Source organism: Falco biarmicus, chromosome 7, assembly GCF_023638135.1.
Source record: "Falco biarmicus isolate bFalBia1 chromosome 7, bFalBia1.pri, whole genome shotgun sequence".
NCBI lineage: Eukaryota > Metazoa > Chordata > Aves > Falconiformes > Falconidae > Falco > Falco biarmicus.
Genome location: NC_079294.1, coordinates 23,499,808 through 23,521,228, shown reverse-complemented (window position 1 = coordinate 23,521,228; position 21,421 = coordinate 23,499,808). Strand labels below are relative to the sequence as shown.

The following is a 21,421-nucleotide window of genomic DNA, read 5'->3' as shown; positions in this document are numbered from 1 at the left end:
CTTGAGCAAAGCGAGCCCCCTACTAACAAAGCCCCCTCCCCACAGAACCTGTGAGGTGAAAAAAGAGCGCTGTACCTTAGGTGGAGACAAGGCTCTTAAGAACCAATGAGACTCAAGTGTGACTAAATGTAATTGTAAACAATTGTTCAAAGGGTATAAAAAGTTTTACCGTGTGTTAAAAGGGGTGCTAGCTTTGTGGATTTACCACCTAGCACCCATCTCTGTGCAGGCCTGCAATAAACACGTATCTGGACACTGTGTGGATCAGCTCTTCACACTGGGTGAAGAACCCAGGCTTCGGATAACATAAGAATGAGGACACTTGTTCAGAAAGATTAAGTGTCTTAAAGTGCATTAAAGTTCATCTGCTGCCTGACAAAAACTGAATGCAGAATATAGGGTGCATAGGGTGATGGTGACGCTGTTTCACTCTGAATATTCCTATCAATCAGGCATATGCATGTGGGAGCAAGTGGGAGGGAGGAAAGGAAGGAAAGGGGACAATGGACACATCAGCACACTCCTTAGACCTGCGTTTGGAAATTGTAGTTCCATCATCTCCCTCCCCATTAAATACAGCAGACATGACAGGAATCCAAGCCTAGAGACAGTGCTCAGGATCACTGCATTTCCTCCTGCCTCTTTTTAATGGATATATGAATTACCAAGCCTTGCAAGCCTGCACTGCTTAACTTTCACAACTGAGTTATCATCTATGAGCAGTCAATATGCAGGAATTCATAGAATTTCACTCACCTGTTGCTTTCTGTCTTCATTTGCCAGCTAGGATCATACTCATTTTACTGCATTTGGCTTCTATCCCAGTGCAACACTTACTAATGCTGCTTGAGTTAGTTATGCTGACAGTGGATTCACAATCTAGCTGCAAGTGAACCAGTCACTGGTTTTGTAGTTGAAAAATGCATGCTGGAAGATTTTAGACCTGCTATACTGCAGGTGTCTTTCTCTTCCTCAAGTTTATGGCATCCATCACTGCATGCTTCCTTCTATCAGGGCCAGCTTCAGAACTAGGAAATGAAAGGACTGTTTTTCATATTGCTCACAACCATATCAGGCATTTTTTATACTCGCCTACCTTCCACAGCACACCAAATGATTTATAAAATGCCAAATTTCTTGTACAGTGTTTCTTTCCTAGTCCTTGGATTCCATGTAGTTTGGCCTAGGTAGTGACTCACACAAATCTACATAATCCATTCTCTGGATAGTTCAGCTGACCCTGCTGTTTGGAAGCGCTTCTCAAAGGCAAACAACTTAAAAACAAAACCAATATGAATAATCCTATCCTCTAAATAAATATGTTAAGTGTTTCTAAATGTACACAGTAGTGGAATTCTAATCTCTTTAAAATAATTATCTGTTCCCTTCTCTGTTCCTTGCTTATGAAGACACACACTTAATCTCATCAGTCCCATCTGGCTTGGGGTTATGATAGTCAAACTTGGAAATGGTGACTCATTTTTTCAAGTTTCCCTATTGAGATGGCAAAAGAGCATTGCTTGACCAACAGTTCTGAACCAAGATAAGTTACTGAGGGAACAGAAGGTCACTTGTCTGCAAAGTTACCTTCTGTCATCAAGCAACATGTTTTAAGATTGTCCTGTGGTACACATCTTGGAGAGGTGTAAAAAGCAGAAAAACTACTGAAATCGGGAAGATTACCATAAAAATAAGATAGATTTCTAAAAAGGAATTTAAAAAGAAAACTTCACTTAAGTTTGGAATGCAAATATTGAGAAGAGTAAATAAAGTTCATCCTACATCTGAACCCATCTCTCATTAAAGTCTCAGGTTGCATGTAGATGGAATTGTAACTGAATTAGATTTCAAGTGCTCTGAAAATAGGGGATATAATGATACAATGCAAAGAAGTGGGCAACAAGGTCAGTGGAAATTTGTTCCAGGTGGTAAAATGGAAATACCTTTGTTATGAGCAACGCTGAATTCTAGAAATTGAATTTTTCATTGCAGTTATCTGTAAAAATGAGATCGGTTAAATTTTAAAATAATTAGCCAGACTGACTGGACTGTCAGGGCAAACTTACACTAGTAAATTAAAAATTCCTAGAGAAGTTTCTGGGCACTGAGACAAACTAGCATGTGAATGGTGCACATTATGCTAGTAAATTCTTCTAACAACTAAAACTAGGTGGCTGCATACAAATTGCTTTTTGGAAATGGTTCCCTGGGACACTCTAACTTTCAAACCATAACATATTTTCAAATGTGCTAGCTAGCAACTGTTTAAATCGTGTCAAAGAACGTATTATTAGTTTCTAGTATAAAGGATTACATTCCTGTTTCCAGTTCTATTTAGTTTATTAGCATCCCAGAATCTCTGCTTTCAGTACACACAGAACAAGTCAATAGTTTATTTAAGAAAATTGAAATTAGCCTAAGTAAAAACTTGCTCACTGTTAGAGATAGAATCCAACTATTTTTCCTGAAGCAATGACTTTCACTTAGAAACCAAGACGATCTGCTTTCCAATATTGCCTCCATTCATCATAGACTGGAAAGCGGCTTCAAGAGAAATAAAGAAAAAAGTTAGCGCCAAGCAAAATGTGACCAGTAGCTTTTAAAAAAGAAAAAAAAAGTGGTAGGAGCAAATGTATCAAACAGCTGTCCAAAAAGGAGGATCATGTTTTGGACCCAGACATATTTATCCTTAATGATGTGCTAAATTAAGAAGGAAACAAAAAAAATCTAGTCTGTAATAAACATAACATAAAAATCAGTTTAGATAAAATGCACAAATCTCAATTGGCAAATGAAACAAAGGAGGTAGTTCACCTCTACTGTCATTGTATTTAATCAGATTATTACTCTTAGAAAATGGTGTAAAAATCTTACCACCAATGTTTGCTAAGCCTTCTACAATGGTCTCTCTGACCTGTCAATGCAAACAAATCCTTTTAGCTTTCTTCAAACAAGATTAACATTTCTTAGTTATGTGCCATGAAACTGCCAAAGAAACTACAAAAATGTAAATAATTCTGTTGCTACAGTGGACAGTGCTCTGTTTGGGCCAGATGCTTTCATCAAAAGAGAAATACTTTCTGATAAACATGTAGGTGATTTAATTCTTCAATCAGAACTAGAATATCCCTGCCCCTGCCAACATTTCATATCTCGTGATTATCCCAAGAAAACTGAATGATCACTTAAAGAATCAAAAAATAATTTAGACAGATTCACAGGGAAGGGATGGATAAAGCACCTACCCATCACAAAACAATAAACGGTGATTGATTATAAAGCTTGAAACAAAATTTCAGACAAGATCCCCAAAAGCATTCAGGACACTAACTAATCAGGTATTTGAAAGTACGTATTTTAGAAGGTCTGATCCCTTAAGTAAAAAAGCCCTTGCACCCTATGCTGAAAGAAAGAATACAGATATCAGCAGCGTGTAATTAGAAAAGTCTGTCATATTACAGGCATGCCATCCTCAGCAGGTACCTACTTAATACCTAAGTGCTACTTAATAAGCTTTCAATTATACTTACATATTCTTAAGAAAATCTGCTCAATCCTGAGGCATGGTAAGAGAGCCAGGGAAAAGAAATTGGACTTCCTGTAGTCAGCCCATGATCTGAGGAAATAGTATTAAAGGCCATAGATTAAATGTAAAAGTTCTTACCTTCAGTTTACCCTCTTGGATCCACTGACAGAGCTGTAATACACTAGCTTCTTGTTTGTGCATATAGTTCAACACTAAGAATCTTTCCCTGTGGAAGACAAGAATGAGCCTTGACTTAAGAAATGCTGGTACGCATATTTTGAAATCTTTACAAATCTTTTCAGGAAACAGCGTTATTGAAACTGAAGGGTTATGAGTACTAATTACAATGAGACCTAACTCTGAGCTTTGTCAGCTTATTGAGACAGCTCCCTGCTGCGGGAGCTTTACAGTAACATCGGTCTTAGACAAGTTATCCTGTTAAAGTACCAGGGAGAAAAGTAATAAAAATCAAGTAGTATTGCCAGAATAAGCAAATGTCCATAAAATGTGAGTGAATTCCTTTTTTTTTGGGGGGGTGGGGGTGGCAGGGGGTGTCAGGAGGGTGTTTGGTGTTTTGTTTTGTGGTAGGAAGAATAAGTTATGGACCTGCAACTAGATGGCGAGTATAAACTGACTTTCAGGCTCCACAGAATTTTGCATATCCTGCTGTCACATTTGTCTATAACAATCAAGAGAAACTGAAACAATCATAAAAAATGATAATTACTTGCAGCAACATACCAACTAAATTCTCCACTGCCTTCTACTATGCATGGTGGGGTTTAGTATTTTTATCCATTTTTTAAAAGCGCAGAGAACAGTAACAGGGATAAGAAAAGAATGTTAGTTAGAAGAGGTCAATCTGTTTGCACGGAAATCAAAAGTCTCCCTAACTTTCTGCAGTGCAACAAATGAAAAGTCTCTTAAGACTTTGCTCATAATCTCTGCCTTAGCTCCACCTGAATCCTGGTAGGAGATTCAGCAATTCTCAGAGTCAGAACAAAAATCAACGTTCTATCTGTATGTATCTGTCACACCTACATATCCATTATCTAATAAAACCCCAAACACAAAAGATTTCGATACAATTACCACGTCAGCTGCATCCTTACTTTAAAATTATTTGGTTTTCTCTCTGCCTGAACTATTACACTTGGAGAGAAGGCACTCTGCAAAACATCCGAGAACAGAACCATGGAAACACGTTCTTCCCTCATACTGAAGAATCTGTCAGGGACTCCAGGACTAAATCAAGCAACCACAAACACACACAACTATGTTAACAAGTAACAACATTCTTTCGCATTTTTTATGCTGATACAGACAAATGTAAGAGAAAGGATTTACTGACATTGTGATTATCGTTTCCTTTTTTACTATGCTAATATTCTGTTCCAGTAAAACGTGCCTACTGCGGATCTACAGGCTACCTTCCGAACACTCGAATCACAACATCACATGTGCAATCTACCTGGAACCTGGTCACAAGTTCTGGTGAAGAAATGTACCTTGTGATATTCCTTTCTTTCTGTATTTTTTCTATGTCAGGAGGCAGTGGAGGAGGATATGGCACATCTTTGTTATACTGAGATATCTGTCCACACAGGATGATATGGCTGTTCTGATTCATCTGTTGGGACAGCACAAAGTAAGGAAAATTACATTCCTTGGTCTCAAAAACTACATTTTCTAGAGATGCAATAGATTATATTGCAAAATTTCCAGAAGGGTACCCTTATTTGAAGCCACATTTCCTAGAAAAGAGTGGGAAAATTGCAGTCAGTCCCATTCAACCTATGACTACATTCAAATGCAGGGCAATAGTGGAAAAATAAACTCTATGCAGCCTATGTGTAATTTAAAAAGGCATCAAATACAAGGAATGTGAGAAACTGTTATCTTACCATGTGCCCTTTTTGTCAGGAGGAGAGGGGCAACAGGACAAAGAAGTTTCACCCAGCTGTTGGATACAGCTGTGACTTAGAGCTCCCAAAGATGGCATTGCCACCAAAGCCTCCCCCACCAAGAGAGAGTATTTTCATGTTAACAATGAAGAGGGCTGGTCAAAAGCCTTTATGGAGGCCCAGCAGAGCTGGTCTTTTGTGAAACCAGAAAACCAAAGCTGAAAAAACACAAGATTACTACACTGACAGACAAGGGGTTTTAGAATATTACCAAGTCTCCTGGCCAAAGAAGCAAGAGACAAGCAGCGGAAATTGTGTTTCTACCACTATACTGCCAGGCTAGTCCAAATGACAGACACTGATTTCAAATACCTGATTTCTCCTAAAGACCAGAATCAGCACCTGGATTAGATCAGTGAAGTGGAAAGCCTGCTCTGCTGTCTCCTGTATGAACCGAGTCAAAGCTGGACATGCAGACATTGGAGATTTACTAGAATAAACCCAACAGCCAGTATAATCACCTGACTTATAACTGCATCACTGATGTCTCCACCAACATTGTCAAAGTAAACATCCACACCACCCGGGCAGAGTTCACGTAGCTGCTCTGCCACATCCCCCTTCTTGTAATTGATAGCAGCATCAAACCCCATTTCTTCAACCAAAATGGAGCACTTTTCATCTGTGCCAGCAATCCCCACAACTCTAGAGCAGCCCTCCAAACGGCCAATCTGCAGGCACACAGTTAAAAAAAAACAACAAAAAAACCCAAACAATAAAGAGAAGTTAGATCATTCATCTGCATAAAGGTACCAGTGGGAGTCAGGGGGCCTAAGGGGTGTTATCAGTTATCCCCCACCCACTAAACCCCAGGCAGCAAAGTTCAGCAGAGGCTCCCATCTCCTCTGTCATGCGACACAACTGCCTCTTGTCACTCTGTCCTCACACCTAGAGAAGGGGCAGATAAAAATCACAATCTGCCATCTTTCCAAACTCGCTGACTGCAGGAGATCTAGTCTGAGTCATCACCAACAACTGGCAGGATTGGAGAGCCAATGATAGTATAAAATGACCATCTGCCAAGTACCATAATAAAAGAAAATAGCTAATAAAAGGCCAAAAAGATTGGACAATAATTTATTGAAATACATTCTTCACAGATTTGCTTATGCATTATTTCTTCATAGCTTCTCTTTATCAGTAAGTCTTAAGCTTACTTAATATCTATTGTGTTTATGTTTCCATATGCGTGTATGTGTGTGTACATTTGTAGATATGCACAGACACTGATACACAAACACACTGTGACAAGTTCTGCAAAGCTAACGAGAATAAAAGTGCTGTAAATCTCAAAAAACAAAGGATATCATGGAACACAACACAATGAAGGGTTTATTACATTTTTTTTTACTGACTATTTTCTAATACAGAAAAAATGAAAGTTGCCAGTCAACTCATCAAACAGCAGATTACTATACATATACACATGTATTTGTATCATCTATTTTATTTATGCTAGGGACAAGTAATCACCTTGGGTCGTTTTCTCCTATCCCAGTTTCATGAAACAAGTTTCACACCTAAAATCTTTCCCAGTGAGAGTTTGGCCAAATCTGTGAAACAGACCCTTCCCATGGAGTTACTCCTGCTCACTTTTACATTTTAGATTTTATATGTACATTTACTAACCAGCATGTATCAGAAAACAGACTCGGCGACACAGTATGCTTGTGTATCTTAAGTCTACCTACCTGGCCAGCCAGAGAGCCGCAGGCACCAGCTGCTCCACTCACCACCATTGTCTGATTTGCACCCACAGCCACGTGTCCTTTCTCCTTTATACCTAGCAGGGCTGTCAGTCCTGTGATGCCAGCTGCACCGAGAAAGTAGGAAAGGTGTCCATTTACAAGCTGTGGAACAAGCTACAAAACAGAAACGCATGGTGGTGTTCATTTCTTTTTAAGGTGCAGTTTTGCTGTTTGCTATTTGATTGTCTGAGGATAGAAGACCAACTCAGGATATTTACCAGGCAAGGTACAACTGGTAGGGACAAGCTATCTATAAACTAGCTCTACCCTAATAACAAGTTCATACAAAATGAAACAAAGATTACATTTCTATAGTTTTAGAAAATGTTTTTAAACCCAAGTCGCTCACAAAAACTTAAATGATGCACCTGTCAAAAGGCAGTTGGGAGAAAAGTTTCCAGCAATGGTGAATTACCCCTACGCCAGCGTTAAGGATAAAACAGCACCGCTTTATCAAATACTGTGATTGCATATCAGTGGCAAAGGGTCCTAAAGGAATGAGTTTATTGGAAAGTATACATTCCTAAACTACAATAATTTTCTGTGTTACATGAGGATGATCAACACAATAGTCCTAATGGACTGTTTCCTCTCCACTTTCAACTTAATATTGAATACCCTTTCTTCTGTGGATGTAAAGCCTCAAGTAAAAGCTTTCACTAACATATGTTAGTAAAATAAATTTAATTAAATATATCTGAAGCCTTTCATGTCATATGACCACACTCTCATGGATCAGGAATTCTACTAGAATTAGAATAATTTACAGAATTAATTAACAGAAGCAGCTTCATGGAAATTGATTTAAAACCCAACTACTGGAATAATACTGACATGTCTGGTAACCATCAAAAGCATTTACACTTTTGTTAAGAAAAGAGAGAAATTTATATAAATTTTGCCACCTGTGAGTTGAGCTGCCTTTTGAGAACTAGTTGCTTCAAAAATATCGGCTTGTTTTTCACTAAGTATCATTAGCCACTACTTAAAAAAAAAAAAAAAAGGTTTAATAAAAGAAAATAGTGACAATCTGGGCTTTGCATTTACATTACCTTTTGTAGCAAGCTTCCGTCTAGAATTGCCACTGTTTGCCAGGGCCAATTAAAGGAAGTTACAAAGTCTCCTTTAGCAAGGTTATCATGCTTGCTCTCCTCCACAACCCCAATGCCCCCACCATCAGCAACTTCGGACAGCTGCCAGGGCAGGAGGTAATCGGAGCCAGTATCCTCATTCATTCGGCAGCGCTGAAAGACAAGGCTTTAATGCAAGGCTTTGGTGGAACACACGATTTGTTTATAACTTCAAATGAAGTTGGGGATGAGAGATGTTTAGAACTTCAAACACAAGGGCTACTCAAAAATCTCTCAGTAAGCCCCAAATATTCATCATCTTTTCGTAGATCCCTCTTTCCCCGCTTGTTTGCTCAGTACAAAAGGAAGACGGACAATTCTTATCACCTCCAGCAGCTTTACCAAAGCCAACATGTTCTGTAGACGCTGCCTCAAAGTCAGCTGTGCAACCGAAGACTACTGGCTTGGGTCTGACAAGAATCCTGTAAATGCCATTCCTTAACTGGATGAACCATAGAAATGCAGGATTGAAAAAAACCACCCACAAGTCCCTCAGTCCATGCCTATGCACTGAAGAACAGTCAAATTTAAGTAGACCACCCCAACAGAGATCAGTTTCTAAGGAACATCTTGAAGTCTGAAGTCTTTTCTTTGTATCTCCCCCTGTAGTCCGAGTTAGTACTTCACGATTCTTAAACTATTCCTTAATTTCCAAGCTAAATGCACTTTCCTGACATTAAGAATGCTTCTTTCCTACTATCTTCATCTGTGCAGGAACAAAAGATCAGAATTCTCTTTATAGCAAACTTTTACATATTAGCAGACCAGGTCTGCCTGATTCTCCTACTTTCACTTCCATTTCAACAAACTCTCCCAAGCACATGATTTCTACAGTTTTGCAGAATTAGGTACAAGTGCTCATTATGGCTTCATTCACTCATCCTCTCTCTGTTGTCATTGTTTACAAAGTATTGACACATTTTGTTCTGCCATCACCCACCTGAGGAGAAAATATGACTTTCATATGTAAACAAAACTGGTAATAGCCAAATAACATTTAACTTGATTCGTTTATGTGTTTTGTCTGGAATCTTTTTGCCTGATCATGTCACTCCCTTGCTTCATCATGAAATATTATTCCTCCTCTGCCCACACACCCCTCAATTAAAAAGTATTTCCATCCATGGGGAAGAAAAAAAAAAGTTAAAAATGTACATATAAAAAAGACAACGTTCAGAAAAAGCTGATACAAATTTGTAATGGTATACCAGGGCTCACAGTCTCCTCCTGGTCCTATAGTCATATTCCTATATATATCGCAGGCACATTAATGCCAAATTCCTTCCCAATAGAACTCCATCAGAATGAACAGAATTACTGTTATACTAGAGATACATTTGTGCTATAATTGGTAACTTTGGTGTTAAACATCATGACAGGTATAGAGTTGAAGATATTTTAAACCTACCATGTATGGGTCCACAGAGAGATAAAGGGTTCTAACGCACACTTGTCCTGCTTGGATTGTATCTGCTATTGTACCTTGTTCCAGCCGGAAGTTTTCAGCCACTGGCACTCCATTCTTACCTAGAATTGTTTTAAAGTCAAACAAATAAATGAATCAATATAAAGATTCCCTTAATCAATATGGGAAGCCCTTAGACAGTGCTTTTTAGAACAAGTTAGGGTCTATCTTTACTTGGGTATAAAACTACCAAACAAAATTTGGATTTTGTGTCACAGACTACGATTTAAATGGGTGCGCTACCACCATCCAAACTGAAGACCCATTGATCTGTCAGCTTACATTTACCTGGGTCAGCACCAAGCACTTGCACTGACTGACAGTTTCTGTGCCGTTTGCTACACATAATTTTTATGAACAATTAGGGCAAATTAAAGGGGGAAAAGAAAAAAGGTTTCATGCTCAAAAAATGGGTCTATATACCCTATGTACTAAAAAGCCCCTAACTTTCAAAACAAAAACATGCATTGGGAGTTCTCTCACATAACAAAACCACTGTGTATTATTTTGTGAGTAGCAAATGACCATACATTTTAACTAGGCAAATTTTAAACCCTCACCTTTCAGTCTCTTTTGACTCAGTGAGATTGGGGGAATATAGACCATTGCCATCGCACATGCATATGCTGCAAGAGCATCTCTTCACAGTCACAGATGGTCCTCCTTAAATTAAAGCTTCCCAGAAACACCTATAAAATGTGTGCCAAGAGCCCCAGACCTGGAGGCTTCATCCTCAGGTTGGTACCGCATACAGCGGATCAATCAGACTAACAACTGGAACCACCAGCACTAAAGGGAGAGAGACAGATACCCATGTATGTTTTAAGTCAGAGTGACTGGGTGACTATAGCAGGCTACCACTGAAAAATTAGATTTGCATTAATAAAGACTTATTTACAGGTCACACAATAGTTCTTACCTCTTAGGAGTATTTTGGTATTGAGCAGCATACAATACTGCCCCAAAAACTTAATGCACACATGTGGGTTTTCTACAACAGACTATTTATAAACTCACTATTTGAAATATTATGCTGTCATCCGTAACAAGGCAAATGTGTAAACAAGGAAGTAAACAAATAGTCAAGAGTGTAAATTTAAAAAATAAATACTTTGAAACATGGGAGGAATAAAAGATTTAATATTTACTAAAAGAAAACAAAAATTAACAGTAACAAAACACTATTTCAGTCATCTCTTAAAATGCAAAAAGAATAAATGTCAGAACTAAAAAGCAATGCTTGGTCATGTTTCTTCACTTTGGGGTTTCTCACATTTTATGTGACAATCTTTTTTTTTCTCACCCAAGAATTTAGAAATCTGTATATCCAGACTAAATAAATACACCTCAAAATAAACTTTACTTATTGCTGCATGCAGTATTAAGATATATAAATGTCAGTAACTCTTAAGTTAGTGTCTGTTTCTCCGCTCACCATTCTGGAGCATTAGGCAACCATAACGAACATATTGCTCCTTTATTGGAGAGAAATACATACCGGGGCGTGAATTCAGCACTACTCTCTGTATAATCATCCCTGCTTTTGCAGCAACTTCACACTGGGTTCCTGCAAAGGAAAACATTGTTTCAAGGACTGAAACATAAATTTTCTTGAAAGATAGTATGGTGTAAAGTACTTAGTAATTTGGAAGTGGGATGAAATATGTGCCTCACCAACTTCAGCATCTATGACCAAGAATCATATAAATGTAAATAAAAACAAACTTGTGAATAGTTTCCCTGTTTATCTTGTTAAAGCTGTGATTTTATACAATGTCACACTAGCACCTTCTGGAAAGACTGAAAATTATAATGTACTGTGCTCCTTGTAAGATCATCACTCCCTACTGTGCTACGCTGTAGGAGAGGCGTTTGGTTTGCTTTCCATGCTGAGAACATTGCTCCCACCTAAGACACCGAGGCAGCTTTGCATGTGTCAGATGCAACTCACTAAAAGGCATGCACTCATGCCAGCAATAGCACTATGCAGATACATGACAAAAAGAGATTGCCGTGTAAGATGTTCCATATGAAACAGCAAGTCTTTCTATTAGCAGTGCATTTTCTCCTATGAAATGGTCTGGCTCAGAGGTAAGAAAGAATTAGATCACTGTTTGATCTGTTTTACTGAAAAATTTCTCCTTGAATTTCAACAGTTTAAAAGAGGACTGTAAATGTATCTTCTTACAACTGTGAGCTGCCAAAGCGATTTAGAAAAACTATGAGAAATGGATCTCAAATGTGTTTTAAAGCATCACATCAGTGAAAAGTAAGTGACCTGCACAGTTCTCTGGACAGAACAATGTAGAATATCAGTCTACAACAACAGGAAAGAACCCCACACTTTGATTACGTTATTAGTTACTGTTTAAAAAATAAAAAATGAGCATTGAAAATACAGGAATTAACAGTTAAAGAAACATAACAATGGATTTTTATATCCACACAGCTCTGGAATAAATGTACTCTACTATATACTTTCTGTGTGATCATGGGCACATCACTTTGTACTTCTCTTATAAAATACTTTTCAGAACAAAACTCCAAATTCCTCCTGATAACATTTGCCTAACAAAACTACATTGAAGTGGTACAGTTGTTATCCCTAGAGCAACTGTCTTAGCATCTGAGAATTTGTGCTAATACAATAAGCATTTTATAAACTGTCAGATGTACCCAGTGCAATTTAAAACAACAACTTTACTCCAGTAAATAATTTGTAGACATACAGAACTTGGCTGAAGTTTATAACCACTAATGAAACTACTCTGTGCAGAAATAAGTTAAGAATGCGGTGAATATAAACCGCCAGCAATCTTGACAGGTCACATGAAATTTGGGCAGATCACTATTTGTAGTCAGTTTAAATCTGTCCATGGTGTTAGGGGTTTGATCCACTGTTCATAAACCACACAGAGTAAGCAGAACTGCTTTACAGCTCATGCCTTACAGAAACGTCCGCCATCAACACTACTCACTCAATTTTTATCCTGAAACTAAATACCTGTATTATAAAAACACAAAAACCCAATCTGAACAACAAAAAAGATGATGAAAAGCAATTTTATTGTGCCCAACACATGCTTGAAATATCTGCTATAATAGTACAGGGGAAAAAATAGAGGTCTTTAAAGAAAAAACCCATAGATCTTAACATAAAAGAAAGCAAAAGCAATACAGAGCAGCATAGAAAGATGAGGGGAAAAAGCATACAATTTAAGTTCAGATTACTTCTTTGAATGACTGACATTCTGAGGGAACAAAACCACTGTTGATTTCCCAGATCATTTTCTCAGCTTTTTGTTGAGAAGGCTGTGTTGAGAAGCCTTCAAATTCAATTTGAAGATCTTCCAGATACTGTGAGTGGGTGGGCAGAAAGGGAGGCTGGCAACTGAACTGTCACTCATTCTATGACAGCTGTCACAGTAAAATACAACACTGGAAATGGACATTTACTTCTAAATATAACTGCATTCACTCTATGGTGGAAATTTATATTATAACTCTATGGTTATTTAACACCATTACACAAGCAAATGTTCATACCAATATCATTACGTAGTAACAAACAATCAAACTTTCCTCACATTATAAACAATACAGAAGTGACTAAAGAAAGCAAGTTAGAGGCACCATCCTTTAGCACCGTAAACTGAGGAAAGCTTTTGGAGAAAGAGAAGATTTTTTAAAAGTTAAATAAAGGGGATTTGTATCATATACATAATCCTTCTCAATATATGCATGATGCCAATATGACACATGCTTTTGAATATTTTTTTAAGACCAACAGGAAGCAACATGCATTACTATTTTTTAGCTTTTCCAAACAACAATAATGAGATGGTTCTACTTTTTAACTCAAATGGAGTGAAACTCCATTATAAGTTTTATCATCATTCTATGCCAAGATCACCTGTCCCACCCTCCAAGTACAACAGAAGCATTAAGCAGCACAACAGCAGTACCTTCAGGGGAGTCTCTAGTATGTTCTTGCCCAGTTTTATTCTTACCCCTTTCTCCCCTTGCTTTTCTTTTCCCATTTTTGCAGAGACATGACAGGTCCCTTTAAAAATGTTAAATAAATTCCTCAGCGCTAAAACGCTCCAGTTTGTTTATCCTGGGCTTGGTTCCTCTACCTTCTTGTTAGACTGCCCATAAGACATTGTTTACAGTTACATATGCTTTTGCCAAAAAGATTCACCTGCTTCCAACTTGTTAGAGCCCATGCCAGGTGCAGCCTAATAGAAAAATGAAGAGCAGGTAGTTTATCCCTCCTGTATCAGGCCTAGGTGGCAGTCAGTCTAAATGGAGGACAAGTAAGACTGAAAGTCTTCTGGAACTGTGGTCTCAAAATGGCTGGAATGAGGATCCTCAGAGGAAACTCAAGGAAAGACATTTCAAGGAGGAATGACTCTGAATGAGGAACATGCAGGAAGGAAAGATGGGAAGGACTGGCACTAGGAATCAGGGAGAACAGAGAAACATGGCAAGAATAGCAACTTAAAGGCTAGTAAAGCAGGAAAGTGAGAAATAGAATGGGGAAAGAGAACCAGAGAAACTGTGAACAATAGATGAGACACAACCAAGCAAACTGATGTGAATGGCTGGGCAAAAAGCAAAAAAATGGTAACTTCAACTGGTAAGGTGAGGTGAATGGAAATGGAAAAGCAAATGTAATGGATTAGGCACCAAACTCTCCGTCACACCACTAAGCAGCTCTACACTTGAAGAATGTTAATTAATTCCAAACTAAAGTTTTCAAAAAGAAGCTAGTATCAACACTAGCTATCATGAAGGGAGAAAAATGCATGCCATAAAAAGCTAAGTACTTTCATGAACCGAACCAACAAATTCAGATTTTCTAGTGATTCATGTCTCATCTCTGAAATCTCTGGTGTGAAGTTCCTCCTCCCATAGGTATTTTCTCCACGTGGATTCCCTGACACACTGTAGGGCTGCAGTCTTTCCCTCAAGAAAGAAACAGATGAATATGGAAGAATGACAATAGTAGTAGGATCTTGATCCAGCCATCCTTTTTATATTCCAAGAAGCCTAATATGTTTGATATTTTTATCAAATTTGACTGCCATACAGAGCAAAAGTATACACCCACCTACACATAATAGGGTTGAATAAACTTTACTTTTTCAGATCCAGGCATCAGAAAAGCTGAAAGCTCTCAGTTACCTCCTCTTGGGCATACTTTTTTTTTTTTAACAAATAAAAAGTTGTATTGGAGTTGCTGAAAATTGTAAACATTCCAACGCAAAAGGCCTGGTTTTCTTCAGCAGAATTTCAAGTTGGGAATGAACAGAAGAATGCAGATTGCTCCCAGAAAGCCAGGAGCATCACCTGATATTTTTTTGAGAAACCTGTGGTGTAGTATTCAGGCTCCCACATGATAGCAATCCCAAAGAGTGTACCTATTATCCACTTTCCTAGGTATGACCAAAGACCAAGTTAGAAGTCACTGCTGTCAAAGGCAGAAGAGCCACTGAAGACTGTCTTGCAGATGGTTCTACCAGTTTCAGAAGCTGCAGACAGAATAACGTGAGAGAGAGAAACCGAGAGGTCAGAAGCAATGGAGGACGTTCAGTTCCACAAGCCGCAGAGAGGCCGTGTCCTGGGCGCCGAGGGCTCCTTTCCTCTGGGATCCTCCCCTGCCCCGCGCCACGGTTCAATGCGGAGACTGGGTAAAACTAGCTCCTGTTCCAGGGAGCAGGCGACCCCACAGCAGCCCCTTCCTACCGTCACACCTGCGCCCCCGCCTACCCTGCAACGACGCGGCGCTCTCCCCTGAGGAAACGGCTCCCGGGCAGCAGGGCAGGGGGAGGGCTTGGAGGGCGCTGCCAAGCTCCCTCCAGGCGGGACGCAGCCGCAGGGCCTCCCGGTTCTACGCCGGGCGTCGCGGCAGGCTCATCTCGAGGGGGCCGGCGGGCACCCACGGGCCCGACCGCGGAGGCCGCCGAGGCCGCGGAGGCCGCCGAGGCCGCCGAGGCCCCGCCGCGCCGCTCAGCGCGCGCCGCCCCTCCCCGCGCGCGCACGGCCACGGGCCGGGCCCCCGCCGCACGCCGCCCCGCGCGCCACCCGCGAGGGGCCCCCGCTCACCTTGACCCACGCCTCGAGCGCTCCAGCACGTTAGTCACGGGGCGCGCGGGCGGCCCCGCCCCAGCCCCGCCGCGCGCATGCGCGCGCGCCTCAAACAGGGAAGCGCTGAGGAGCGCGGCCTAGAGCGGCGGCGGGGCGGGGCGGCCGCGGCGGGGTGGGCAGGGGCAGGGGCAGGGGCAGGGGCAGGGGCAGGGGCAGGGGCTGCGGCTGCGGCTGCGGCTGCGTCCGCGGCTGCGTCCGCGTCCTCAGCCCTCAGCCCTCAGCCCTGGGCCGCCGATGGTCTTCTACGGCACCAGGTGCCCAGTTTTGCCCTCCCGTGTCGCGGGGAGTGGGTGATACGGCTGTGGGCCGGGGTCTCCTGCCTCGCGGCCCGGCCGCCTGTGCAGGTGAGGTGATGGTGGCCCGTCTGCTGAGGTGCTGGGACAAGGCGCTTGCAGCTCCTGTGGGGTTTTCCTTGCAGAGAGAGGGTAACCCTGAGAGATACTTTCTCCCTGCGTCTTCCAGTGGGTGAGGTGTTGTTCATTGATGCAATGTAAGTCTGTATTATGAGGCCCTTGCAGCTCATGGGGTGTTTTCCTTGGAGAGAGAGAGGGTAATGCTGAGAGGTACTTCGTCCCTGGGACTGCTAGTGGATGAGATGTTGTTCGCTGATGCGATACAAAGCTGTATTATGGCCATTTGTAGAATTCCAGCAAAGTTGCTATTGCATAATTATAATGTTGTATTTACTATATACATGCTTTTGCTATGGTGGAATACAGATGAAGAAGCATCTTTACTGAAAGAACCGGCTGTAGAAGGATGAATAACTGAGGAACCAGAGCTTTCCCGGGGTGGGGCTCAGGTTCTGGCGCTGCCTGACTGGATTGCTTTGTGTACTCGCCCTACGTTGTGGTGGCTCGCCATGCTGGAAAGGCAAACAGGTCCATGAAGTGGCCACTGAGTCTGTGGAAATTACTGCAGACTCAAAGTGACCACTGAATACTGGAAAAATTCTTCCAAACTAATGATCCTGATGACTTTGTACTCTGCCTCTCACATAAAGGCAGGCAAAGCCTTTTCTATTGGAGCTTTACCCGTAGAGGTTTAATAATACATGTCTAAGAGAATGACTTACATTTGTGCCACTGTAATATACAAAATTTTGCCTTTCATATTAGTTGAAATAACATCACTGGAACTATAACAGTCTAGGGGAAAAAATGAGGAATCTTAATAAGGGATTTATACATCCATACTTTTTTTTCTCTAGTATCACTTGATCTAATGATAGGTCAACTTCTTACTAGTGTAATGCACTGAAAATAAGTCTTCATTGTCCCCGTGGTTTCAAATGGGCTTATCTTGTATGTAGAAGGCCTGCATTAAAATGAACGAATACTGACTTGCTACATACTTGTGCAAGAAAAGAGCAGCCCAATTACTACAAAAATAATTATTTCAGAAACCAGTGTTACATGTCATTATATAAGCAAACAGGAAAAGATTATGAAGTGTATTAATGGAGAACAGCTCCCTGTTAATTTAGAAGTAGTATATCTCAGTGACTAGTAATAATTGAAAGAAAAGTGGTGAAAACAAATGCTGTATATGGGTACATGAGCATATTTTTTCCCATATATAATGACAGTGCAACTTCAGATGTTTTATAAATACACAAAAAACCCACAAACCCAACCCCAAAACAACCCAAACCCCAATGCATTAAATGGGCTTTTAAAATCTCTGTACAACCCTGCCTTCTCTTGCCTAGCACAGCATAGCTTTGTTTTCTCCACAAACAAGATTATCCTGAAAGGTGGTTACAGCAATCATCTGCAGTTTACTGTTTTAACCCTTATATTCCACCCCTCACCCACCCCCCCTTATCTCTTTTGTTAATGAAGCTATTGTGAAATAAGCTTAGGTGTGAATTTAAAATGCAGTAGCTATTCTGCACTAACTTGCCTTGTGGACCCATGTTCTACTCTAAGAATGCCTTTTTGTGGTTTAGCTTAATCTACCTCAGACTCAACCAAACCACACAAAGTCACCTTTCACGTGCAAGAAAACTGTCCTTGCAAGCAGGTGGTAGTGGAATAGTTGTTACTTAACAGATATTAGGGGTTGTTGCCACATATAAATAAGGCTAAATCAACCTGAGTGTTGTCATTTTAAAGTCAAACAGTGATGGGGTAGAGATGAAATGGGGGATGTGTTTATGCTGGAAGACGGTTGTGGTCATTGCCAAAAAACCATCGCTGCCTACCCGAATAGGGATATGTCATTCCACTGAGCCTTACTTCACTGGACAGACACTCCCCCCAGTTCAAAGTTTTCTCTGACCAACTTCAGGCAAATTTGAGAAAGCAAAAACATACCTTAGCCACATGGTGGGATTAAAAAGACTTCATCCCATTTCATCTGAAAGGATCAAAAAAAGGACAAAAAAAAAAAGAAAAGCTCATGGATACAAAGTCATTAGCTCCCAGAATCCTGTAAACTTGGACAGAACATAAAAGTGGAACAGCTGTCTGGTTCAGAGTGATTAAAATCACGTTGCTGTCAATTTTGGTGAAGCCAATGATAATGATTAAAATAGAACTCAAAAATCAAAGTCTGGTGGCTTTTTTTTTTTTTTTTCCCTTTAAGACTGACTGACTGTTTAGCTAACTGAAGATCATCTTTTTGTTTCTGTTTACCTGCTCTCAATATTGAAATATAAACCTTACATATTCTGCCTATACTGTGAGGCTTAAATGATTTCAAAGTACAAAGTAGTCCTGTTCATTTTCCGAGAATTGCTGGACTCATGGATCATATTGATGAGAGTATGTAATAATAATTCACCTTTTACGCATTTCCATTTTCATATGTAACTCACAGTCTTGACAGATGTGTGCCCTTTCTTTGTTATTTTTAATTAATACCATTATAACAAGTAGTCTTTTTAAATCTGTATAGATGAATAATGTAGACGGTTATGTAATTGAATGCAGCTATGTTTTGGCCGTCAAGATATAGGGTGTGCATGCGCTCTGAATAACACCAGATTCTGTAGCCTGTGTGTGTAGGGAGCAAAGTGGTCTATGAAGTCTCTCCAGAAACATCCTTCATGGATTCTGTGGATAGGAATGATCAATTACATTACTCAAATCCAACACAATTTAACTGTTTGTTTTTGAGATAGTAAGTCTCACATGACAGGAAAATAAGATGCCCTTTTCTGCTGTGGGAAAGCAGTTTTTTAAGTGTACAGAAAGTTAAACATCTTTGAAACTATTCTTCACAGAATTGATGAAATGTGCTGAAAGTATCTTGAGAAAAAGTGTGCCTTCTCCATTTATAAAACAGCCTTATGGAAGAACTCAGAGAGCAATACCTTTCCATGTTCATGGGTAACAAAACCAGTTGACTTGTCCTACAAATTCTAAAACAGTGTTTTATGCTGCAGTAAGAAAAATTATTGCAAAATCATCCATAGCAGGCTTGATGTTTCTGTTTTTCTAAACTATTAGTTTACCAACCTTCAGTTATATTTCTTGCCCTCGTTGCTGAGCCAGAGCAGACAAGGAGAAAGCACCCTTGTTCACTCAATGCAATGTCAGCTAACAGCCTGACATGCTGTTGAGTCTAATTTGAGCTAATCTACATATCTTTGCATGAAATGTTTTAAGGGCTTACGGATGATTCATTCTGCTAGCTAAACTGGATGCAACAACTTTAGCAGAGCACAGTAACACATTAAGGTCATTACCACAATTTGCAGTGATTGCTTGAATCAGTGTAAGAAATGAACTGAAAAAGTTTAACTTGAGACAGCTGCTGAGGTTGAACTGAGCTATATAGCTGACTTTATGTCAGTGACATACCATGCTGTAGAGTGCAGTTTAAAGGTGATTTGTGAGCAGCTCAGCTCCCTGTTGGTTGAAAATGTTGGAAAGGGTAGACAGCTGGTGAAAGCAAGCTATCATCCAACTCAAGTTATGCCATCCACTTCTAAATTTTGCTCTGCTTTTGCATTTTTCATTCATGCAGGTCTTGTTCTGTAAAAAGAAACAAACTTAACAATGTATCGCTGATGGACTGAGCATTAGCCTGAGGCAGAAATACTTGTGGGAAAGTTTTGCAGGTGGCCACTTAGCTGTCATATGAGACTAATGCTAACTGATGCTAATTGCTAGCTTCATCTGTACTGGTAGGTATACTGATAAAGAACCAATTGCTACTTTTTATAATAACTTGATTTTTCTGATGTGTAATGCTTGGGAATGCCCTGATGCATTTTTGCCATTGTTTCAAAATGTTCATCTGGATTCTGATTGGCCAAAGGGCATAGGCAGGTTCTGAATTTGTTTTGTCACTTACACTTTTGTGATGGTAAGGAAGTTTTGCTCTATAAACAGACTTTGCTAGTCAAAGCTACTGGTTTTAATATATGTTCACTCTTAAGACTGTCTGTAGGGCACATCTTGAAGAATCCCATTCATTTTAAGGTAAATAACTTATTTTGTTAGTAAAGTAAATTATGTCAGTAACACAACTTGATATCTGACTTTTGTAATGAAAACATAGGGTTAAAAGGCTTTTGCATAAATGTTGTTGGACCTGATCTTTTACCATTTTGTAAAACCTTTTAAATACATGAAAATTGAGCACAATGTTATTATTTTAATCTGATAGTGATTACTACTGTTTGGTTATCACAAAGTTTTACTCATAATTTTGCTTCCTTTCCTGTCTGTACCTTAAGAGAAGAAAATATTGAAGTGCTTGCTGCAGAGACTGATTTTCCTGTTGTCTTTAGTTTGTTAGTGAGTTTCCTAAATCAAATCCAAAAGTCAGGTGATCTTCTAGTAACTTTTATAGTATTAAATATGGTAAAGCTACATTTTGGTATATCTACTTATTTAATGTTTATAAACAACCTGAGCACATTGTAGATGAGAACTGTTCTGTTGCTGTGCAGCATCATATTAGGATCATATCTTTCATTTTTTATTGCAGAACAGTTAAGGAAATCAGGACCTTCTGATCTAGAATCATGATGTTAGATAAGCATACACATCTATGGGGGAAATTTCTTTCTTTATCGCTTTGTGTGCCATTTCCATTTAATGCTATCTCCCAGTTATAATTTAAAAATGGTTCTACTAATACTCTAGAAATCTGCAACCAGTGAAGTACTAATATAAGTATTGTTTCATACTTTAAGATTCAGTCATGCATGTCTGTATCAGGAAAAATACCTTGAATTTTTGCAATTCAATATGAAGTGTCACCGCTCATCTGTTGTAGACACCACTGAAAAGTTTAAATTTTAATTTTGTTGTCATGGCCTGTAGTTGTTGTATGTGCTTTGTAATGCATAATTATAGTTAAAACCAGGAAAGATTGAGTGGTTTTTAGATGAACAATACCAATAACCTTGAAAGTATTTCCTTCTACTGCTGGTTTCTCCATTTTGTCTAAAAAAATACTGCAAGATTGGAAATAAATAT

The 21,421-nt window shown here is 39.6% G+C and overlaps 1 protein-coding gene across 9 annotated transcripts; it reads right to left on the bottom strand.

The window, feature by feature from the left end:
• Positions 1 to 2,321: 2,321 nt before the first annotated feature.
• PTGR2 (prostaglandin reductase 2) lies at positions 2,322 to 16,025 on the bottom strand. 9 transcript variants are annotated; one of them, XM_056346315.1, is made up of 11 exons: positions 15,942 to 16,000; positions 15,186 to 15,367; positions 11,332 to 11,400; positions 9,777 to 9,895; positions 8,291 to 8,482; positions 7,182 to 7,352; positions 5,952 to 6,161; positions 5,035 to 5,156; positions 3,665 to 3,752; positions 2,875 to 2,914; positions 2,322 to 2,544 (listed from the first exon to the last, which is right to left on the bottom strand). In XM_056346315.1, the coding sequence occupies exons 3-11, from the start codon at positions 11,366 to 11,368 to the stop codon at positions 2,480 to 2,482; spliced, it is 1,044 nt and encodes a 347-aa protein (XP_056202290.1). In that variant the 5' UTR covers positions 11,369 to 11,400; positions 15,186 to 15,367; positions 15,942 to 16,000; the 3' UTR covers positions 2,322 to 2,479. The 9 variants fall into 9 exon arrangements, with proteins under 9 accessions (XP_056202290.1, XP_056202289.1, XP_056202293.1 ...); XM_056346314.1 differs by lacking the exon at positions 15,942 to 16,000 and adding an exon at positions 15,606 to 15,788; XM_056346318.1 differs by lacking the exon at positions 15,942 to 16,000 and adding an exon at positions 15,606 to 15,788 and having other exon boundaries at positions 15,257 to 15,367.
• Between the last annotated feature and the right edge of the window lie 5,396 nt (positions 16,026 to 21,421).

Excerpts from the sequence above, each read along its gene's own strand:
- PTGR2 (XM_056346312.1), bottom strand. The coding sequence starts at position 10,445 with ATGGCAATGGTCTATATTCCCCCAATCTCACTGAGTCAAAAGAGACTG. Across the intron at positions 6,162-7,181 it reads GCGGCTCTCTGGCTGGCCAG|ATTGGCCGTTTGGAGGGCTG; the intron begins GTAGGTAGACTT and ends GTGTGCCTGCAG. Across the intron at positions 5,157-5,951 it reads GTGATGCAGTTATAAGTCAG|ATGAATCAGAACAGCCATAT; the intron begins GTGATTATACTG and ends CTGTCCCAACAG.